Source organism: Pelecanus crispus, chromosome 1 (assembly GCF_030463565.1).
Source record: "Pelecanus crispus isolate bPelCri1 chromosome 1, bPelCri1.pri, whole genome shotgun sequence".
In the NCBI taxonomy this organism is placed as follows: domain Eukaryota; kingdom Metazoa; phylum Chordata; class Aves; order Pelecaniformes; family Pelecanidae; genus Pelecanus; species Pelecanus crispus.
Window position 1 is genome coordinate 92,459,106 of NC_134643.1, and position 21,052 is coordinate 92,480,157.

Genomic DNA, 21,052 nt, shown 5'->3' on the forward strand with positions numbered 1-21,052 from the left:
GGAACTACTGCCTAGAGATTTCAGCCAGTTCTTAAATTCCTGTGTTCGTTCCTTGATGCCAACCAATTACTGGTGGTCGAAGTCCCTTCACTTAGTCTTAAGGGAAGGCAGGCACTGACCCCAGAAAACCTACGTGTCGTTGAACCTGCATTTCTGTAACTATCAGCACCGGGACTGTTAAGAACCAAATCCTACCACCCAGTCCTAAATGTGACAGTGCTGCTGGTGATGCACCTCTGTGCTTCCCTGAGGATTTCCAGAACAGCTGTTTTACCTCTGTGCCAGCTTTAAGTAATTCCCCATGTCTTCCTGTATGATTTGTTTGCTTCTGGGATTGGCACAACACAGCATTAGTACTTTCCCATGCCAATTTTAGCCAGTAGTCATGAAGGTCTTTCTTCAGATGCCCGAGTCTTAGTAGGAATCTAAACAGGAGCTCTTTATGTACTCCTATGGCCATGTCCATGGGGCTCTTGCATGCTCTTCTGAGGCAGTGTTCAAGGTGTCAGATTGATCATTGCATTGGGAAGTACCTGTTGCCTCTGGAACAGGTACAGCAATATGGCATGTGGTATAGGATTGATAATTTGACTTTTTTCAATAAATGTGAATGTGTTGCAGACCAAGCCAAGGGGGAGAAAGAAAATTAAAAACTGTTCTAAGGGCTTAGTATGTTCTTCCCCATCAGGCACTGTTAAAAGGGTGTAGGCTAAAGCTACGAGCTGACAGGTGTATTAAGTTCTCCAGCTGGCTAGACTGGCTGCTTAGGCCTGAAATGTGTGCTGGTTTTTAACCATTTTCTGTGTTTAGAGTGCTTTCTTGGAAGCTATCACACTAGGAAAGAGGTGGTTTCTTTCATTGCCTCCCTGAGAAAGATTTATACCATTTTTCTAGTACCCAACTACTTGCAAATGTTTGGGAGCAAGCTGGAGACAGCACAAAGCCCAATGGTTCAGGCTCGTATTTGAGACTCTGGAACAGACGTGGAAGCTGGAAGAACACGTAAATGTGTGCAGTGATGCACAGGTTTTGTGGTAGATCCTGAAATGGTGGAGGTACCAGAGTGATAGAAGGAAGGACTTCTACATTGAGCTTCTGTTAAACCACTGGACCAGAATTCCGGTTTTTGAGTAAACTCAAAAAAATTAGAGAAATTTAAGTAAAATGAAAAACTGGTGACCATTACAGCTCTGGGGTGTTGCTTTCCAAGTGTTATTTTACAGATTTTTATTTGAAATGCTTTACCAGCTGGATGAGTCAAAGTAGTTTTATTTCCAAAACTAGATGAGGTACCTGCCAGTTCTGTTCACAGAGTACACTTGGAGGTGCTTATTGAAAAAAGGCTATTTTTGAGAGATGCATGGCTTTAAGCTCTGCCATCACGAATCACAAGTGTCTCTTCATGGTAACCTGAAATACTGTCTGAAGTACATGTTCTCCTTTTTGGTCTCATTTAATACATAAATGAGCACAGGCACACAATCTGAGAAGGTTTTTTGATTCCCACTCATGTGCTTACTACTGTGGCAAAGAACCAGAGCTGTCAATGAAAGATCTGTTCGCATACCTGGCAGTGGAATTAAGCATGACTTACATTCAGTGCTAAATGAGTGGACAAATCTGTGGAAGCCTGCTCTGTTTGATTGACAGCATACTTGCAATAATTGCCTTACAGAGGATCTGATAACAGGTCGTGACATAATCTGAAGTTTATAGCTTCTGTGGTGGAATGACTGCACAGCTTGTTTGATTGGTTACATCTCATCAATACAAGTGGTACCCAGAAATGCAATTCATAAAAAGGTGGACTGCAGCACTTACTTTCTAGCTCTAGAGGAAAGGACAAAGTACTAGAGAAGAGTGCAATATGTATCTTACTGCTTCTCTTTTCCTGGTATAAAGACAAGATGTACCCTGCATTTTTTTAGTAGGGCTTTTAATTTTTTTCAGCAATAGCACTAATTTTTAGTAGTACAAGAAAAATAATTAGGAAAAAGTTTCCAAAAAAAAAAAAAAAAAGAAATCTGCTTCCCACTATCAGGAAGTTCACAAACTAAATGTCAAACACACCTGCCTCTTCTGTTTGTGGTGTCCCCAGTGGCCAGTTAGCAGGCAGTCCTGGGAAGTAACACTGTTTCTAACCGTCCTGACGGTCCCAATCTACATTTCCTTCCAAATGAACTGAGAGGAGGAGGAAAAATGCTGGTCTCCAGTTGCAGCAGGCTGTTCAGCATGAACAGTATGTGACTCTTCTGGGATGAATGCCAGAAATAGGACTGCTAGGAGTTGCTTTTTGCAGGTATTACTGGGTCTGCTGCTTCTAAAACTTGAGGCAGATGATCTTTAAGTGAGCTAGTATCAGGAAAGCACAGATGACAATTTAAAGGGGAGAAAACCACAAATCCAAATGAGGTTTGGGAAAAAAGAGCTCAGCAGCAGAGAACAGGAATGCCTGATTGACTTTCTCATACTCATGTGCCTCTAAAAAGCAAATCTGATAGCACAGGTTGAAGCTGTTGCACAGTATTCCTTGAAGTACTTGTGTCTCTTCCCTTGGCTTGGACATTCACCTCATTACCAGCTCTGGTGTAAAAACCATTAGGTTGTCATCTGCAACACACTGGTTCTCTGGAATGCCATTTCACTATCACTCCCCCTTCTGTTTTTATCAAAGGCAGGCAGTTCTTCAAAGTAATCATTCACTTACTTAAACAAATGCAGCCAGTATATACTGGACCTCAAACAGGTAAGCAGACTTTCTAATAACTTACCATCATTTTGATGATGTTAATGCAGGTCATACTATTATTCCTGACTCGAGGACTCCCCTAATAATTGTCCTCTCTTACACAGAGAGAACATACGGAATATTTTAAGCAGCCTGTAACAATGTAGAATACATAGAGCACCATTATTCCTGAAGGGACCTGAAATAGTCAGTGATAGCAGATGACTGCCCAGCAAAGGTATTTTGTTTTTACAAGTATGGATGTGCAAGTGGAAACCGAATGGGCTGTCCTTTTGTGTCTCAGTTACCTTCTCATAAGTTGTAAGAGTGAGCATAAGACTTTGTAAAGGAGATTGGTACAATGAACGCAGGTACAGCTCCTGCAGTCTTTTGTAAAAGATGCTTAGTCTTGTGCATAGCACATGTGAGAAACAGCTATTCTGTCTATACAGTTTGCTCACTTGTCCTGTTTCACTTAACTGTGAAGATGACAGTTTGGAGGAAAGGAGAGGTGGTTAGGAAAAGAAAATAGGTATTTCTGTTTTTAATGATTACAGGATAATGTATTCATTCTTTCTTGAACATGAGAGTACAGAAGTAACACGCAGGAAAGATGTGACTACATCCTCTTTCCAGTGCCGAAAAGGATATCAGCTTTTTTCTTCCCCAGTCCTTGGTCTCTTCGTTTCCTCCTCTAAGGTTTAGCAGATGTAGTCTGAGTAGCTTCCTCTCTCCATTGAGCTTTCTTCTCCAAGTTTATGCTTGTAAGAGATTCATGTCTTTTTACAGCCTACAACATAATGACAAAGCAAGAGCAGGAGGTGTCACCTAAGGGACCACAGAGATGAAACTTGAATCAATAGTTTACAAAATAGCTGGCCTATCCTTACCAAGGCACAGTTGCTGTCAGCTTTAATGCCAGGAAGAGAGAGGGTTAAAATAAAACATCCATAGACTATTTTGGTTTAAACTCATTACTTCTCCGGGAATAAATTAAACCTTTTTGTTAAGGCATTAGCAGATGTATTCTGTGCTTCTGGTCAGTATTTAGTACTAATTTAGTACTACTGGTCTTCAGAAGTCAGAGGTACTTGAAACAAATCAGAAGTTAAACATAATAGATTCCAGCTGCTGTGAAAACAAGGATCCCAAAGCAGCAGTCCTCCTCGCTTTCCAGTGTTTGTATTCATACTACTCCAATATAAGAGGAAAAATGCTCTGGGAATTGTCAGTGTTTGATCTCTTCTGCTAAAGCCAGGGAAAAACCTTTCCCCTGTTTTGTTTCAGAGTGCTGCATTCTTTTCATTTTGATAGGGGAATGCTGACAAGTAGAAATGTCACTTGACCCTTCAGTAGTTCACAGTGCTGGGGTTGAGACTCTGATACTACTTTTAAGGCTCCTCTAGAACACTTAGTAGTCTACAGAAAGAACATCTGAACACTGTCATGAGAAGAACTGCTTCAGAGAAAGGCAGCATACAAATAAGGTTCTGCCCATGTAGATGCTTTAAGCTCAGGATTTTCTGCTTCCAGTGATCCTTAACAGAAACAGAGTCCAGTACATTCTTTTACCACCGTGCTTTTTATCAAAAGCAACATGACAATAAGCTGCACAGATTATATTCATATTCCTTGACTTTGAGACATGCTGCCAGGAGGCTTTAGCTTGGCTTCAGTCCACAGAAAGCACTCCTTGCTTCTTTACAGAAATACTACAAAGTTAATAGTTCATCAACCATGTTAAAAAACATAAAATTAAGGCATAACTAACCTTTGCTGCACTTGGAATCTAATGGAATCTTGAAATTTACATTTCCTCACTTCATATGATGCAAATTAAATCATAGACCTAGTGCTGCCATATGCTGAACTTCTTTGATATCTTGCCAAATTCTATGCAAGTGAAGGATACTCAGCACCTACAAGACTTGGGAGCTTTTCTATGAAATAGTTTTTTGATTTGACAATAATTTGAGAAAAGTTGTTCCATCCACACTAAAGGAAGACTATTTTCTAATGCAGTTAAAAGACACAGAATTATTACTGACCATCTCCCCGCTGTTTAAAAAGACTCTGAGAATTCTCAAGTCTGTTTGTGGAGAAACATACTCATTTGCTATTTCCATTATATTGGTTCTACAAGTGTTGCAGTGCGTAAAGAGGCATTTGTAATAGGTTGGCCCAAGGAGCACTTACCCACCCACCAGATCCTTGCAACAGAAGGTGCTCCTCCCTTTCAAACTCTTGCAGCCCATCAGCAAAATTAGAGAGTTAAAACAGCGCAAGCTAAAATTAAGCAGTGCACTGAGAGGGAAAAAACCACACTTCTCCCCCCCCCCCCCCCCCCCCTTTTAAAGGAAGCATATGCAGTCTAACAGTGACATCACCCTTTTCACCCTTTTCTGACTTGGAAGTTAATCAGTGAGGGTCACTTCTGGGGAACTAGGTAGGATTTATTTTTAATTTTTGCTCAGTGATAAAAAAAACCAACCCAAAACTCAAAACAAAACATTACTAACAATCCATAGGAGGAACTGAGTTTATGTGAAGATTGATTTGCACTCACCAGCCAAAAATCTGTGCTTACCTGCTTTCCTTTAATCACCATGACTATGCATCCCAATATTGTCAAGGCAATCATTACATAGCTGAACTTCACACGCAGTGTGGTCTTTGCTGCTCTGATTGTTTCAATCCTCAAGAAATAATAGTAATAAAAGAATAGACTCATTATCTCATCAGAGACTCAAATAAACCATTTGGCTAATTGTTTGATTTCTCCTGGCATGCTATCTATGTAATCTGGTATAATGCTAACTGAACTTGGCTCTTTTCACAAAAAGGTTTTACAAGAATGGGAGAGGCTGATCCCCAGCTACCTTGGGAGTTACTTGTCACAAAGGAGTACCTCTCAAAGTTGGAAACAAACCCAACGTTTTTTAACTTTTGGTTATTTAATTGTTAGGAGACAATGCTGCCTTTCTAGATCACTTGACCACAATGCAGAGGAGGAAGGCTGCAGTATTTAAATATGTACATTCACTATGGGGAGAACAGGGAAAGGAGAGGGATGCATTTACTAATAATCCTCTACTATAGTGCTATAGATTACACACTGGCTCCTGAGTGTAATACTACTCAGAAATTCTGAATAGGACTTGGTAAAAGACCAGTGGTTACCACTTCCCTCCTGCTAGAGGAAATAGTCTTAAGGTAATCTGTTTTCCTAAGAAAATAAGGAGGCATGCATGCTTGTAAGCTTTCCAACATCCGCTTTGGACAGAAGACACCTTTAAATTTTTTTTTTTGTTTTGTTTTGTATTTCAGGGGGCTTATCTAGCCACACCAGTAGCTATACCACTCCTTTGAGAAACCTGTTGCCTAGCCTACTGTTATCTTTTAAACCCCAGAAATCTTCCACAAGAAGAGTATTTCTGTATCCTTCCAGCTGTACATATGATGAGTAAAATCAAAAAGTAATTCAAGTTGGGTTAAACTCTGAAGATCATTCTACCCAAATGACATCTCAGTTACAGCGAATTTAAAGTTTGTATTAGAGATACCAATGCAAGAAGGGCTAATGAAATGTAATGCTTTTAAGTGTGCTTTCCGCAATAACCAAAGACCTATACCCTATATATTTGTCTCTCCTTGCAGAATTTAGAGCAGTAGACTCCCTTCTCAAGGAGATCTAATGGTCTGATTAAATGTGGCATATTATAAAGTTAAAGATGACTAGAAAAGCATCAACATCATGTGATGAAAGAATAAATGCATCAAACTAGGTAATTATACCCCAAAACTAACATGGATAGTGGATTTAATGGAACTGGGAAATTATCACTGTAGACAAACATGAGTGAATATGGAATCTTGGAATCTATGGAATCCCACATTTTGACCCTTATACTTGGAGGAAAAAAGATACTGAAGGATCCACAATAGTTGAACATGGTAAATCACACAGGACTCGAGAACTGAAGACATTTTTGTTCTTGTTTTTGAAGAGGAGAGCAAAAGTGATTTGATCACTGTTTCAGAGTATTGATCTGAATACAAGATTTCTGATCACAGGGAACATGTCCATCTATCATTAAACTAATAGTTAAATTTTGCTTCCAGGTTGTTTGTTTTTGCTAATAATCTGTGATGAACAACTTTGGCGCAGGCTGCAATTAAGCTGAAATGCACTGAAGTAGGATTTAAAAAACTTTATTAGTTAATTTTTGAAGTACCTTGGATGTGTTAGAATACACAAGAGGAAAAGGTAGTTATCTGAATGCAATTTGCATTTTAAATTGATTCAGTGGCTAAGATTAACATTTGTTTAATAAATGAGTTACTTCTGATCACCACATCTTGCAAGATTACTGAGTTATATCACAAGCCCTTACAACCCACTCTTAATTCAGCTTAGAACAGGAAAACAAGCTTTTGTGCTTTTATAGTTCCCAATTGTCTTCTCAACTTTGGCTGAAATATATGCCTAAATAAAAACAAGAATTCCCTATGTACTTGCAAAAATGGTCAGCTTTTATCAGAAGTTGGTTTGTCCTTTCAATAAACCATTGAAATGACTTCAATCACTCTGCTGTTTTCTTAAAAATGCTCATAACAAGTGTGTGGTATGCAAAAGTATATGAACTGACAGTTGTAATAATATACACCTTTCTGCATTTCAAATGTAATTTTAAGAAAAATGATTCAATACAAAATCAAAGAATTAATTTTTAACAATATTTATCCGTTGTGATACATTTAGAAAAAACTTGGATACATGGGTGGATTTTCAATTCCCAGACTGTGCATCCAAACCAATAGAGTATCTTTAGAGGGCAGCTACATAGTTTGCTTACCCAAGTAGTACAAGATTCACTGTCTCTTTTTAATTTAAATAAATACATATAATTAAAAGCATTACAAGCATGTTTTAAAAGATAGCCATACTACCACCAGGAATGTTTTTTAAACTAATAATTGCCTTTTGTTGTTGTTAAGTTTGATCTTCATTTTTGATAGGCAAACTAGAACATCCAGTTTTATTTTCTACTTTTCACACAAGGCAAAGCACTGACATTTAGACTCCACCAGCAACAGGGAAATTTTGACTATATACATTTTTTTGTTAGGGAGCCTTTCCACTGTTTGTCAGTTTAAATTCCAAGAGTAAAGAAAGTTGGCCCATGCCCTCCAGACATTCATTAATAAATACTTTAAATAAGTTTCAGTTATTTTATAGCTATATCATGAAAGTTTCACACAATGGGAGACTGACATATAAAGAAAAACACTAGAAAAAGCTCACACTAATATTTGCAAAAGCTTTTTCGATTGGGAGAGAAGAGTAAAAATTAACTGATCTGTCATGTTTTTCTAATGAAACAACTCATAGAGATGCTGGTCATCTCTTCAGGAAAAAAAAAAAAATCAAAAGGAATATATTATCTCAGCAATACAGAATTGCTCAAGGTCATCTCATCTACAAGATGATATACCAAACACAGCAGTGTAAGATTTTTCAGCTGTGAAAACCTATTCCATTTAAGCAGAGTTATTCTGAAGTTGCATTCAAGTAACTTATTCCTGCACAAACAATGTCTTTTTTCAGCTTCAAAACTGGCACTTACGAGACAGTCTCTGGTATATCCTCTGGTTTTTTGAAATTGCCTGCCCACAACAAAAATCTTTTCTCCCAGTCTGTAGGCTTGTGTCCAGGCACCCTCAAAGGAGACCGACCTGAAAAAAAAAAAAAAAAACCAAAACACACAAACAAACAAAACCCAAAAAACCCACCAAAAACAAGTCAGAGAAGATGAATTGCCACAGCTGTAATGAAACCAGTTAGGGTGAGCAATGCAGATTTTTATGTATGATTGCTAGAGTTGGTTAGGGAACAAAAAGTATATTACAGTCAGATTAACAAACCTGTAAATAGGGGTTAAACTGAGGCCATGTAAGGAAAGCCAAATTTTGCCCAAGACCTCTATATTTGTAGCTCTAAATTTGTGGAACCTGCTCCAGCATTTAAGCTTCCTAAGCTGCTGTGGTATTACGTAGTTTTCCTATTACATTTAAATTAGTTTAAAAAATAAATCAAATGGAACTGCTACAGAAAAGCCAATATGCCGCACCACTGGATCACAGAACGTTAACTTTTCCAGGGAGTGTAAGATTTTATCTTATCTGGAGGTATAAACAAACAGATGACCATAGGCAAAGATTAGACCCTTAATTTTCAGCTCAGTCTTTCAAACTCCATATAAAAAAAAAGTATTCAGAATGTAATATGGGAAAGTTTCCATACATAACATACCATTAAAATCTATCAAACAAAGTGCAAAGACAGACAGCTTTCCCACCCCCCACCTCCTTTTTAATGCCCCCCCTCCCCCCAAAAGAACCCAACAATGTGAGGTATCCTGTATGTCTCTGTGCTGCTTCATGGATTCATGAATTATCTAGGAAGTAGGGTGGAAAAACAGTTTGCTGACAACACTAAGTTACTCAGAAACATAAAGAAGAGGGCTAAGCGCGAAGAGCCGCCGGGCTTCAGAATCCTGAGTCAATGAGATGGCCAGTGAAACGCCATGTATATGAACAGGAAGCAATTCCAGTTCACATGCAGAAGACAGACTCTAACCTAACCATTACTGCTGAGGAGTAAGCCCTTGGGGTTTCATAGAGTTCTTGGCAAAATGTTCAGTAATAGTCAGAAAGGAAAACAGCATTATTAACAATGATTAGGAACGTAGACCAGCACAAAAGCATTATTATGCCATTGTATAAAACCACAACTCCAGCATTTTGAAAAGCACATGAAATACTGATCCCTCATCTCAGAAACAGTTGAAACAGAACGGATACAGAGAAAATTGGTAAGGACAACCACAGGTATGGAATTGCCACCATAGAAGAAACAATATCATAGACTGAGACCTTTGGCCTGGAAAAGCAGTAACTGAAGCTCCCTTCAGCACAACAGAGGGAGGGCACCAGAACCGTAAGTGACACTCATTGTGAGTGGGGGTTATAATGAACAGATCCTGTTTTGGAAGGCGTATTGAATAAAGGAACATCAGGTTGAAAATAGCACACACCAGGTTCAAAAACAAATACAAGACTGTACTCGTTTTCCTCACAGCATGTTTCAGCTGAGGAATTCCTTCCCGGAGGACATGGATGCTAAAAATGCATCCAGCTTCAAGAGACTGGGCAAATTTATGAAAGAAAAATCCAGTGAGGACCATTAACACAAAGATGACACCTCTGGGACAGTAGTCTAGGGAGAAACACTATGTTTGCCCTGTTTCTACACTCTTCCTTAGATCCTTGCTATTGGCCACCATTCCTATTGGTCTTCACAAAAACATAAGGGACCTCCTTTACCAGCCACTACAGGAGACATGACACTGTCAAGGAGACCTTTGGTCTTACCCAGTACATCTGCATTATGTTTTTAACACAGAAGTACGCAAAATGCTTCACATCTGTATGCTCCGTTTACCTAGCATCAGTAGGCCATGAAGGGAACCTGTTACACAGGGAGTCTGATTACAGCATCATAACTGTCCCATATATAGTGAAAAAATGTTTCATGGCCTGAGGTTTAACTGAACAACTCCACCCTTAAACATGAACTAAGCCAGCAATTCAGACTGACTCTCTCTTGCAGGGCACGTTCAATTTTGTGAACAGCTGGAGCTGGCTGTACTACAAAAAACTGCAGAAGTATTTTAGCTCGTACGATGTTCCTAAACATCAATAGTTTACATTGGGGTTGAACAGTTGGTTCTAGAGCACAGCTGAAGAGCCTCAATGTAGGACTGAACGCCAGATAAGATACCAGTGACCTGCTACAAAGTAAAAGCTGTGTTACTGTCACAAGAAGAAATACTGGCTCCGGGCTTTGCTAAAAAACATGATTTCGCTGCTAAAATTAATGCCTAGTTTTTTAGTCTAAAGATCAGAATTTCCTCTCCCAAAATCAGATATTAGCATCTATGTCAGCTAAATTCCTGTTCAGATGATTGCAGCCTGGATATCTATTTCATGGCATGAAACACAGCATGTTCATTATCAAAAACTTACTTTTTGGCCGAAGCTGACTTTCTTCCTGGGGTTTAATGCAAAGCCTTCTGGTTATCTTCAGATCCATTCCTTTAGTTATCCTCAGAACTGAGGGAATATTTCTTCCCAGCAGTTTAACAGCCCTATCTAGAAGAGAAAGCACAGGAAGCAAAGGGGCCAAATCTAATTCAGAACAGTAGAGTGTGAGAATACTAGCTTTTAAATGGAAGTGGGTTTTTTTTTTAAACACAAGAGAAAAAAAGAAAGAAAAACAATAGGTACAAATCTGATACTATACAAGAAACACCAGATTTATGTTGTAACAGAGTCTACCAATGAAATTAAAGCTTGACTCTATAAGCTATAGCTTGACTCTGTAAGCTATGACTTGAGCTTGCCCATTAACCTTATGCTGAAAAATTGCAACGCAAGACTACAGCCTACAAGCAATTTCTAACAATGCACATCACAATTTCAAGGAACTTATCTATTCATATGCTTCAGATATACTTTGGACAGTGCTGTTTCAAGGCCTGCACACCAGTGTTCTACCAATCTTGTTACATCCCAAAAGCAAGTCACACACTTGATGGAGTCAAGAAAAAAAGACAAGAAAAAAGCAGAATCTTGTGGTACTCTCAGTACATACATACTTTGTAGTGTATTAGAAAAGGCCAGGACAGCTTATATATGAAAACATACTCTCAAAAAAGAGCTTCTCATTCATTAATATAATGAAAAAAATCTGAGGGGAAAAAAAACCCAACTTTAAAAGGCAAAAGGGCACTTTTAAAAATATAAATTGAGTTCGTTCTTTCTTCTTTATGCTGGCTGAAAACGTCTCTCCTGTGAGAAACAGCTGCCCTTTACTTTCTAGGCATAATACATTGCGGCTCTGGAAAAAAAAAAAAAAATTACATTTATAGGAGACACCCTCCCCCCACGAAACCAAACCCTTTTCGAGACCTTCAAAGAGGGAAAAAAAGGCACAAAACCATTCTTTTTTTCTTTCCCAAGTCGGCTTGCAGGCCGCCAGGCTTCAAGCGTCAATGCCCACCAGACAGGACCGACCGCTACCGCCTCACTTCACCCCCGCCGCTCCGCCCGGAGCTGGGCCGGGGCCGCCCGGGGATCCACGCTCCGCGCTTCCCGCTCCCCGCCGCGCCGGGCCCGGGCCCGGGCCCGCCGAGCCGCCTCAGGGCTGACAACGCCGCATCGAACCCGCGGGCAGCCCCCGCCCCGCCGGCCTCGGGGCGGTCACTCACCGGCGCAGCACGACATGGCGCAGCCTCCCGCCCCGGCGGCGCTGCCCCGGCCCTGCCCGGCGCCCCTCAATGTCACCGCTGGGCCGGCGCCCCGCCCCGCCCCGGCCCCAGGATTGGAGAGGCGCGGCGGAACACGCGGGCCCCACACCGGGGCCGCCGCCGGGGCCGGGCCCGCCTCTAGCGGGGGGGAGGGAGCCGCCGGAGCCTTCCCCGCGGCTGGAAGCGGCGAGGCGGCCCCACGCCGCCGGTGGGGATGCCCGGCCGAGGGCCGCGCCGCCAGGGGCCGCCCTCAGACGGGGCCCGCCCCCCGCCGCGCGCGTCATCCCGCCTCCCCGCCGGATTGGCCGCCGCCGCGGCCCTCGGCCTTTCCAATATGGCGGCGCCCAGCGGAGCGGCGAGCTGTGAGGACTTCGCCGAGTTCCAGGTAACCCGCGTGGGGTGGCGGGGCGGAGGCGGCCGAGGAGAGCGGGCCGCTCCCGCTGCCTCCCCGCGCCGGCGCCCGGCAACGCCGCGCGGCCCCGAGGGAGCGCGCGCCCCGGGAGGCGGGGGGGGCGGCGGCGGCGGCGAGGTCACCCCTCACCGCAACGGTCGGGATGCGGCGGCGGGGGGGGGGGAGAATGCCCGGCCTTCCCCTCAGCGCCAGCGGCGGGAGCGCGGTGCCCTCTGGCAGGGAGCGGAACAGGGCGCCCCCCTCCTGGGGGTCCCTTCCCGGGAGGGGGAGCCCGCGGCGTGGGAGCCTCCGTGGGCGGAGGGCGCCTCCGTGGGAGCCTTGGCGCTGTTTAATGGGGCGTGAAATACCACACGGTGCCTTCAGCGCTGCGAGCGGAGTCCCGGGCGGCGGAGGTGGTGGTACCTGGGGTGTTTCTTAAACCTCCCCCCCCCCCCAAAAAAAAAAAAAAAGCGGGTTTTATTTGAAGTTTGCTGTTTTGCTGCAGGTTGTGCCCGGTTTCCCGCCTGGAAACGTGGCCGGGCGGGGATGGGGCTCTGGACAGCGGCTCTCCGGCCTGGCCGTAGCTGCTGGGGCAGGCAGGGCCGGGGGACGGTGGTGGGTGTTAGTTACTCAGCGCTAACTAGTCCTCTCCCTCCCGCTGGCCTTTGCTGCTAAGCAAACTAGTTGGTTTGCAGCACGTACTCCTGCGTGCAGAAATTGTTTATTCGTTCGGTGGGGTTTTTTTGCTGTTTGTAAGCCATCTACTTAATTTTCTATAAAAAGACTTATGATTTTTTTTGCAGTGAGCTTTTCTCAGAGATAGAAGCAAAGATTTTCTTTTATTTTTAATACAGGAGTTGCTCAGGGTGATGAGGACGATCGATGACAGAATCGTCCACGAATTAAACACTACGATTCCAACAGCTTCCTTTGTGGGGAAGATTGATGCCGGCCAGACGTGTAAAGAGCTGTACCAGTCTGTGAGTGTGCACTCCTTAGACTTTCAGCTCACTTGCTGATGTTTTATGAAGTGCAGTGGCCAGTAGAACGTCCTCAGTTTCTAAGGAAACCCCTGCCTTGGTATATCGTACTTTATGTATCCGTAACTGGCACGCTCAACTTCTCTACGCAGCTAAACGACACACATGTAACAGCTACTTCAGTTTAAAACTGCGCAGGGAACTTGTTCTGCAATACCGATCCTTCGAGGTGTACTTCAGGCTTCAGTGGATGGCATTAGTCCAGTCCGCTTTTAAAAATGGCTGCTAGCACGCTTTTGCGCTACTTTGCAAGACTCCTGCTCATGTGTGTCTTTGACTTTTGATCAAGTTGATAGCTGCTGCTGAAAGCAGTGTTGCTTCCAACACGTGGATTATAGAGTCAAAGGGGTTTCTATAGGCACAGCAATACCTTGACTGCAGAAAGTCTCTCTTAAACGTGTAACTCAGAGGCTTTTATTCTCTGCTGAACTAGTCGTTGTGACTTTCTTTCTCTCCCCACTTAGTTGATGGATGCTCACACCAGCAGAGAGAGAATCATCAAAAACTGCATCGCTCAGACTTCCAGTGCAGTGAAAACTCTCAGAGAAGAGAGGGAAAAGGCGCAGGATGACGTAGCATTATTAAAGCAACTCAGGAAAGAGCAGACAAAGGTGAGTGGTGGAGCTTTTTAAAGGTCTCTTAGAGAGGAAGAAGAGGGCCTCTTTCCCAAATGGAAAGAGCAGTGTGATGGAGAGAACCTGAAGTCAATCCTGACTCACGCAGTCTTTTCCAGGGTTCTTATTGGCTAGGTTTGTGAGAATGATTTTCCCTAGCCCACAAGGCAGAGCTGCTTTTATCCTGCAAGTGGAGCATTTTCTGAGATCCCATTGCACAAATGCTGTAGAAAAACATGTACTTCCCCATGGTGGACTCTAACCTTCACTGACTAACACCACTTAGCGTACAACTTACCTGTGGCTTGCTTAGTCTTTTCAGAATGCCTGAAGGTTCATTTTGCCTTTTTGAGATCTTGTAAAACTAGTATATCTGCAAACGGCAAGTATGGGTGCCAAGATGCAAGCACCAGAAGATAATGAAATATGGTTTTTGTATATGTCTCTTGCACCACACAGTCAGACAGCCTTAAAGCTGTCCCTTTTCGTCATCACCCTGAGAAGCATCGTTCTTACTCGGTGTGTTAATTGGAGTTCCTGTCCTCTATGAGGAGCTGCCAGGCAACCTTGAATTCCACTTAACCAGCTTTTTTGTTGTTTAGTATTTCTCGGATTAATTTTTTTGAATACCTTGTAATGGTGTGAGAGAGACTTCTGGGTTTGCATAAGGAATTTTAATGGGCAAACGCCCTCTCAATCTTCTGGCCTCTGGATGGAAAATGTCCTTTACCAGAGGTGAACAGAGGTGATCTAGATGGAGTATCAGAAGTGGAGAAAGGAACCCTACTGAAGTCCTTGCCCCAGTTCCAGGGCCTCCTCTGTACAGGAAAGGATACTGCATGTGTAGCTCTAGGGGTGGAGATTAGCAGGGGCGTGAACTGTTCCACTGATTTCTCTTCCAGACCTGCTCTGTGTGGCTCGTGATCACTTTACATATTTTTTCCACACCATATGCTTGCAGCACATACCAAATAAGACTGCTTGCATATTGCTTTTTTTGCATACACTAGCTAGGTGTGTCTGTTGTGTTCAGCAGTTTACTGAGCCATCCTCTGTTGAGGACTGTCTTAACCAGTGCTTCTGAGTTCCCAATGTAACAGTGAGTTCTTCTCATAACAGCCAGACATCCCACCATCATATATATATATATATATGGTGTCCCATATAGGGTCGTATATCCTGGGTGCAGCTTTCCCTGCTGCAGTACTGTAAGACTTGAAGAGATTGGTCCTGAATTTTGCTTTTGCAGTGCTGAACTTCCTCAAAATCCACTTGCCCCTGTACGTCCAAGAGGAGCCTGTTGTAGCCCCTATTTCAAAGAGCAGTTGAACGCTGATGCGGTTGTAGTTAAAGGGCTTCATGAGGAGATGATTTGAACTCAAGCATCTGATTTTTCCCAGGCATTGTCAGTGAGCTGTTTGTTCATGTGCTCTTCAGAGAAGTGCTCTGTCGTGAGCTCAGATTTAAAGAACCACGTGGCAGGCGAGTGGTTTTCTTCTTAAAGCCTCACTTACGGAACTGCTAGCAAGCATCCATATTAGTCTGGAAAACTAGGATGGTAGCTTAGTATTTTCTGCAAATTTTGTTTACTCACTGAGCCCAAAACCTATAACTCACTAGGAGGATCACAATGATGTTTAATAATTGGAGGTGATTTCAAATGTTTAAAGCAATCCATGATTTGGAAACATCCTGGAAATCTTTTGACGAGATGACCTCAAATTTGCACTTGTACTTTATGAGGTGTCATCACCCTGCTTTTTTATTTTTGTTCTCTGTAAGAGTTGTGTTTTTTCTAGAACTTGAATAAGCTATCTTGAGAGAACACATCCTACATTTAAGATGATGCATTTCAAGTATATGTTCACTGGGTTGCAATACAGATCTGTTTTCTCTTGTTACTTGTGTTTCTCTCATCCTGCTAATAGTACAAATTGGAGTACTTAATCCAAAATTGTTACTTCTGGGTCACTGAGTAAGAAAACTTGGAGTAGTGTCGGTCTAGGAGCCAATTCTTTTAGCCCACTTACATTAAAACATCATTTGATTATTGTATCAATTTGTTATTGTCTTAGTTTACTTGAATGAAGTGTCATAAAGTATCCAACCAAATAAATTCTGGAAATCCAAAGCATACAGCATAAAGCTAATAATCATTATCAATCAAATTAGTAAGGCTTGTTAACATGTCAGCATATGTTTTAAAAAAACAACAAAACCAAAAGCCCCTGTATAGGGGTTAATATATATATACACACACACTATATTGCTGTTCAGGTCTGCAACTCTAAGGAAAAGACTAAAATAGTAGTTTTGCTTAGGCTTGGTGTCAACACCAATTAATGTGACGGTCCAGATGATTGTAAACGTATTCACATCCTCCAGCAGGAGAACCATTTCTTTGAACTGCTAAAGATCTTCTGAGTGGTTATTTTATAGAGATTAACCCTGGTCATCTAGTCACCCTGTTGGTGCTGGATTGTTATTTTGAACAGTTTGGGGTCCTACTGAGTAGGTAGAAATTCATCCAACGTCTGTATTAGCTGTGTGTGTCTGGACATCTTACTTGGAAGGTTTTTGATGGGATTGCTGTCTTAGCTCGCACCTGTTCAACAGCTCTCCAGTTGGAACCATGTACTTAAAATGGATAAATTCTGATCCTTAGTCTGTTGTGTTAAAGACTCCAACACCCTAATGTAGGCAAAAATGGCAGATGGTTCTTACATCTCCTACTATTGCTTCAGGGCCTCATGGCAGGGTCAGATTACCACCGGTCACCTGAACACAACTGTCACACATGCCTCTTGGGAGTTTCTAATAGGTGCAAAACAAAGAGATTCTTATGTGTTTCTCACGGGTTGAGCGAGTGCTCAAGAACTGCGTATTGTGGTAGTTCTTGCCAGAGCTTTTGCATCCATGTAAACCTGATTTGTCCTACTGTGATCACATAACACATTAACCAGTTTAGATAGCATGAACTTAAGTGATCTGTCCTTGTAGAACCTGTTTTGGTCAGTGCAGAGTAGATGGAAAAGCAGGCGGAGGGGATCTCTTTATGATCTTAATTCTGAATCCAGAATCTGAGATCTGTGTGTTCAGTCCTATCTTTGCTGCCAGCTCCCTATATGACTCTAATAATATACGTGTGGAAGAATGACAACTCAAGGCTTCAGAGCTAACGCTGGCACTGGCATTCCCCGTGCCAAGTGCTTCAATTAGGCATAGTTATTTTTGTCTGTGAAGCCATTAACGTTAATCAGTTAATTGCTAGCAAATCTTGATGCGCAATATTTAAGAATGGAGCATTGGTAATCAGGAGCTGCTTCTGCCAGGCTTGCACTGGGAGTCTGCCTTCACTGTGCCCTGCAGGCTTCAGTCTGCCTCGAGTATTGGCTGAATGGAAGGGCCAGATTTTCAGGATGATTACGCATCGTGCCCTTCAGTTTGCACAATTGGAGGGGATGCGCCCCTGGTACTGGGGTTGTGATCTAGAATGGTTGCAATGGTAGTAAATACTGAAGGCTGCAGGGAGGCCTGTTTGACAATAACCTCTTTATCTGTTACTTTCTGCAGTTGAAATTGATGCAGTCAGAGCTGAATGTTGAAGAAGTGGTAAACGACAGAAGCTGGAAGGTACTCAGTCATTTAAAATAGTGATGATGTTCTGTCCCAACAGACAGTCCTGCACTGGAGGTGTGGGACTGGTGCCTTTATAAGGCAGGTTAATTAGAAATGGGTGAGGGCAGTGCTAGGGGAAATGTTTCGGATCAGTCATTTTCCCAGTTCTGGATGCAGAGATGTGTTGTTTCATGCAATAGACCCTTACAATGTTTTAGAGTGTATTTCCAGTACCCTTTAAGACGTATATGCCCTTAAAATGTCTTTGACAAACAATGGACAAAAATGGTGCAATTTGCTTAGTATTAAAATGCAACCCTTTGTGGGTCTTAATTTCTACAGTTTCCTTCTATCACTTATCTGATCTCAGACCTTTACGTACTCTTAACTGTTCCAGAGGTGTCCGTTGCATATGGTAATGTGGTGAGACAAGCTGGCTGTGTGCGTGTGAAAGAAACTATATCACAACTTTTGTTTTCTGCAATACGAAGCAGTTTCCAATACGTGTCTGTTTCTTAAAGTAAATTAAATCTGAAAATAAGTTGAAAATTACTCAAAAATTGTTAAGAATCAATGCTAAAACTAATGTGTGCTGCAAACTTCACTTTTGCTGAAGTTGCTATAGATTCTGAACGCTGAATAAGGAGATCAGCTGTAGAAGATTCTAGGAAGATATGGTTTAAAATAATGTATTTATATAGATGTGATGGATAACTTCCCCAAAATTACAAGACCATTTGCATGTGAAGCCAATGGGAGAGTTCATGAAACTTGACATCCTGAAGATCACAGGCATTTGGAGCTGAAAAGTCTCTGGACAGCTTGGCAAAACGTGCTCTTGCAGGAGTGCTGGGGGGTAAACTAATAACCGCCAGTGCCTCACCTTGGTGCTAGGTGGTGCTCATGTCGCTTTTCAGGACAAGTGCTGGACAAAGTTTGGAGCCAAAATGATAAATAACTAAATCACTTTTAAAGAGCACCTGTAACTTTTTTGAGAGCCTATGTGTTGTGCTTTTGATTCAGACTGCCTTACTTTAAATAGTCACATTTATTGGCCCTTTTATTGGCACATTTATTGTCAAGCAGTCTGCTTGACAAGGCCTGCAGTTCAAGCTAAATGAACACAATCTTCAGTCTCTAGTTCTGTGTACTAAATTTTACCCAGAGAAGGTGCCAGAGGTGAGTGAGGTGAGAGCAGTGTGTCCTTTGCAATAGGAGGGCTGGCAGCATCAGCACCTGTGGTCAGATAAATAAAAGTCTGAACGTGGCTTCCAAGAGCCCTTGCACCTCTTTTTGGCTGTTACAACAATGCAAAATGCATTTACTCAGGAAAGAGAAAATAGTGTCCAAATTTGAATGCCAGATTGAACTTAACAGAACACAGCTGGTCAGGAACCTTCCACTGATAATTTCCCTCTTTCTCAAAAAAAAAAAAAAAAAAAAAAAGGCATCATCATCTTTGAGGATAACAGACTACCAGGATTATAAGCATACCTTATCTGAGGGAGAACACTTTTAGTGCTGTGCAGTCTCCCAGCATCAGGCTGCAAACCTTGGATTCACTAAAGCCAGGAGAGAAGGTGAATGGAGACAGATGCCTTGGTAAGTACCATTTATTGGTACAGCAGGGCTGGGCAGCTTGAGATGGGTGCTGCGTGAAGCGATAGCTGTCTGAACTAGCTCTGAAGTTCTTATCTCCTGCATGAGGGCTGATTCGCTTTTGCTTTTCTGTTTTGGTGTCTCAGGTATTTAATGAGCGTTGCCGAATTCACTACAAGCCTCCAAAGAGTCAATGATGTGGGGTATTTTCCATCAAGGTGGTCCATAACCATGAGAGCCAAACTGGAAAGAGACCTTGGGTGAGCTGTATTGGGACCCTCCAGAACCAGTAGAACCCAGTCTTGTTTTGTTTTGGACCTGCTTAGCTGAAATCTCAAGGTTGAAATGATTCTCCTGTAATTAAGAGAAAACGACTCATCTTTTGTACAAAATATGTGAACAAATGAGTTTTATAGTATTAAAATAATTTTCAAATGGAATGTGAAACTGGCATCTTTCTTGAACTTCTACAGCTTCAGCAGGCCTAGAGGGGAAGAAACAGTAAAAGCCATCTCTGAGCAGGGAGGACAGGTCTCTCCCTGAACTGGTGCTTGCCAAACTATCAGGGAACATGGTGTATTTGTGTGAATAATCTACTAAAATCCGAAAGGAAATAAAAATTGCAGAATGATCAGCAAGCATAGGTTCAGCATCCCTGAAAGTAGAAGCTACCAGCATCGTTCCGAACTACTCAACACTAGCAGCATTGGTTCAGAGTTGCACATGGATACAGGTTTGCTATTGTTCCCACAATGCTGACAGGCAGTGTCTGTTGCATACTGTTCTTTGGTCTGTGTTACCAGGTTCTGGATTTTTTTCTTTAAATAGGGATTAAATTAATTAAATTATTAATTTAATTGAATTAATATTATTAATTAAATTAAAACCACTTTGTGTTGGAGATGAAGATATATCTCATTTGGGAATGAGATAGTTAACTATTCAGTGACCCTATTTTGTCCCTCCTGCTTAACCTTTAAAATTAATTCTATAGGTGAATTGCATTTGAACTGAGAAAATAGCTGTGCATACCTGATCCTGTTGGTCCATCTTGCAAACACTTTCAGTTACAGCACTGAAATGACTGTATACTCTCACATCCTTAAAGCTGTGCGTATATGGGGGGTGGGAAGTAAATGGAGGAATGTACCTGTGTTGCTGAAAGCTGGCAAAAATCTGTGAAGCATCATCTGTTCTACAGTTGTTTGTCCAGTAGAGACTCGAACTACTTGGTGACCTTTATTTTTAGGCAGCAGAGTCATTTAGTCTTACTCTTCTTTGAGAAGGAGGCAGAAATATATTTTAAGTCTTTGAGGATGTAAATCCTAATGTTCAAACTTCTTTTTTTTTTTTTTTTTTCCTTTTTTCCCAAGGTACTGCAACTGTTCTAAGCAGAACTTTACTCCAGTTGGAGCGCTCGTCTCACTCTTGAAGTGTTCTCATTGTTTTTCTGCAACTCTGAAAGCAGAAAACATGTTTGTTCTTCAACTGTTAAATTCTTATAATTGTTTATCCTCAAAGTGGAAGTCAAATACTGCTCAGAACTGTGGGCTGAATTGCCAGTAACCTGATTTCCACAGGAGATGGTCCACTAATGAGATGTTGAGGACAGTTAATTTTGATTTCAAAGTTGGTACTCTAATACTGACCTCTAATATAGGTGTCTAAAACATTTGTTCTCTCCAGGGCTT

At 42.0% G+C, this 21,052-nt stretch overlaps 2 protein-coding genes across 5 annotated transcripts; one reads left to right on the forward strand and one right to left on the reverse strand.

The window, feature by feature from the left end:
* Positions 1-1,390: 1,390 nt before the first annotated feature.
* On the reverse strand, positions 1,391-10,918 carry FAM162A (family with sequence similarity 162 member A). The gene is made up of 4 exons (XM_009487423.2): positions 10,817-10,918; positions 8,356-8,464; positions 5,316-5,424; positions 1,391-3,518 (listed from the first exon to the last, which is right to left on the reverse strand). Exons 1-4 carry the CDS (start codon positions 10,881-10,883, stop codon positions 3,423-3,425), a joined length of 381 nt encoding a protein of 126 aa, XP_009485698.2. The 5' UTR covers positions 10,884-10,918; the 3' UTR covers positions 1,391-3,422.
* A 1,515-nt stretch (positions 10,919-12,433) lies between these two features.
* MIX23 (mitochondrial matrix import factor 23) lies at positions 12,434-19,773 on the forward strand. Of its 4 annotated transcripts, none has more exons than XM_075722596.1 (5): positions 12,434-12,493; positions 13,345-13,470; positions 13,995-14,141; positions 17,718-17,777; positions 19,508-19,773. In XM_075722596.1, exons 1-5 carry the CDS (start codon positions 12,434-12,436, stop codon positions 19,556-19,558), a joined length of 444 nt encoding a protein of 147 aa, XP_075578711.1. In that variant the 3' UTR covers positions 19,559-19,773. The 4 variants fall into 4 exon arrangements, with proteins under 4 accessions (XP_075578711.1, XP_075578702.1, XP_075578716.1 ...); XM_075722587.1 differs by having other exon boundaries at positions 12,434-12,484; XM_075722601.1 differs by lacking the exon at positions 19,508-19,773 and adding an exon at positions 18,464-18,483 and having other exon boundaries at positions 12,434-12,484.
* The last annotated feature ends 1,279 nt before the right edge of the window (positions 19,774-21,052 follow it).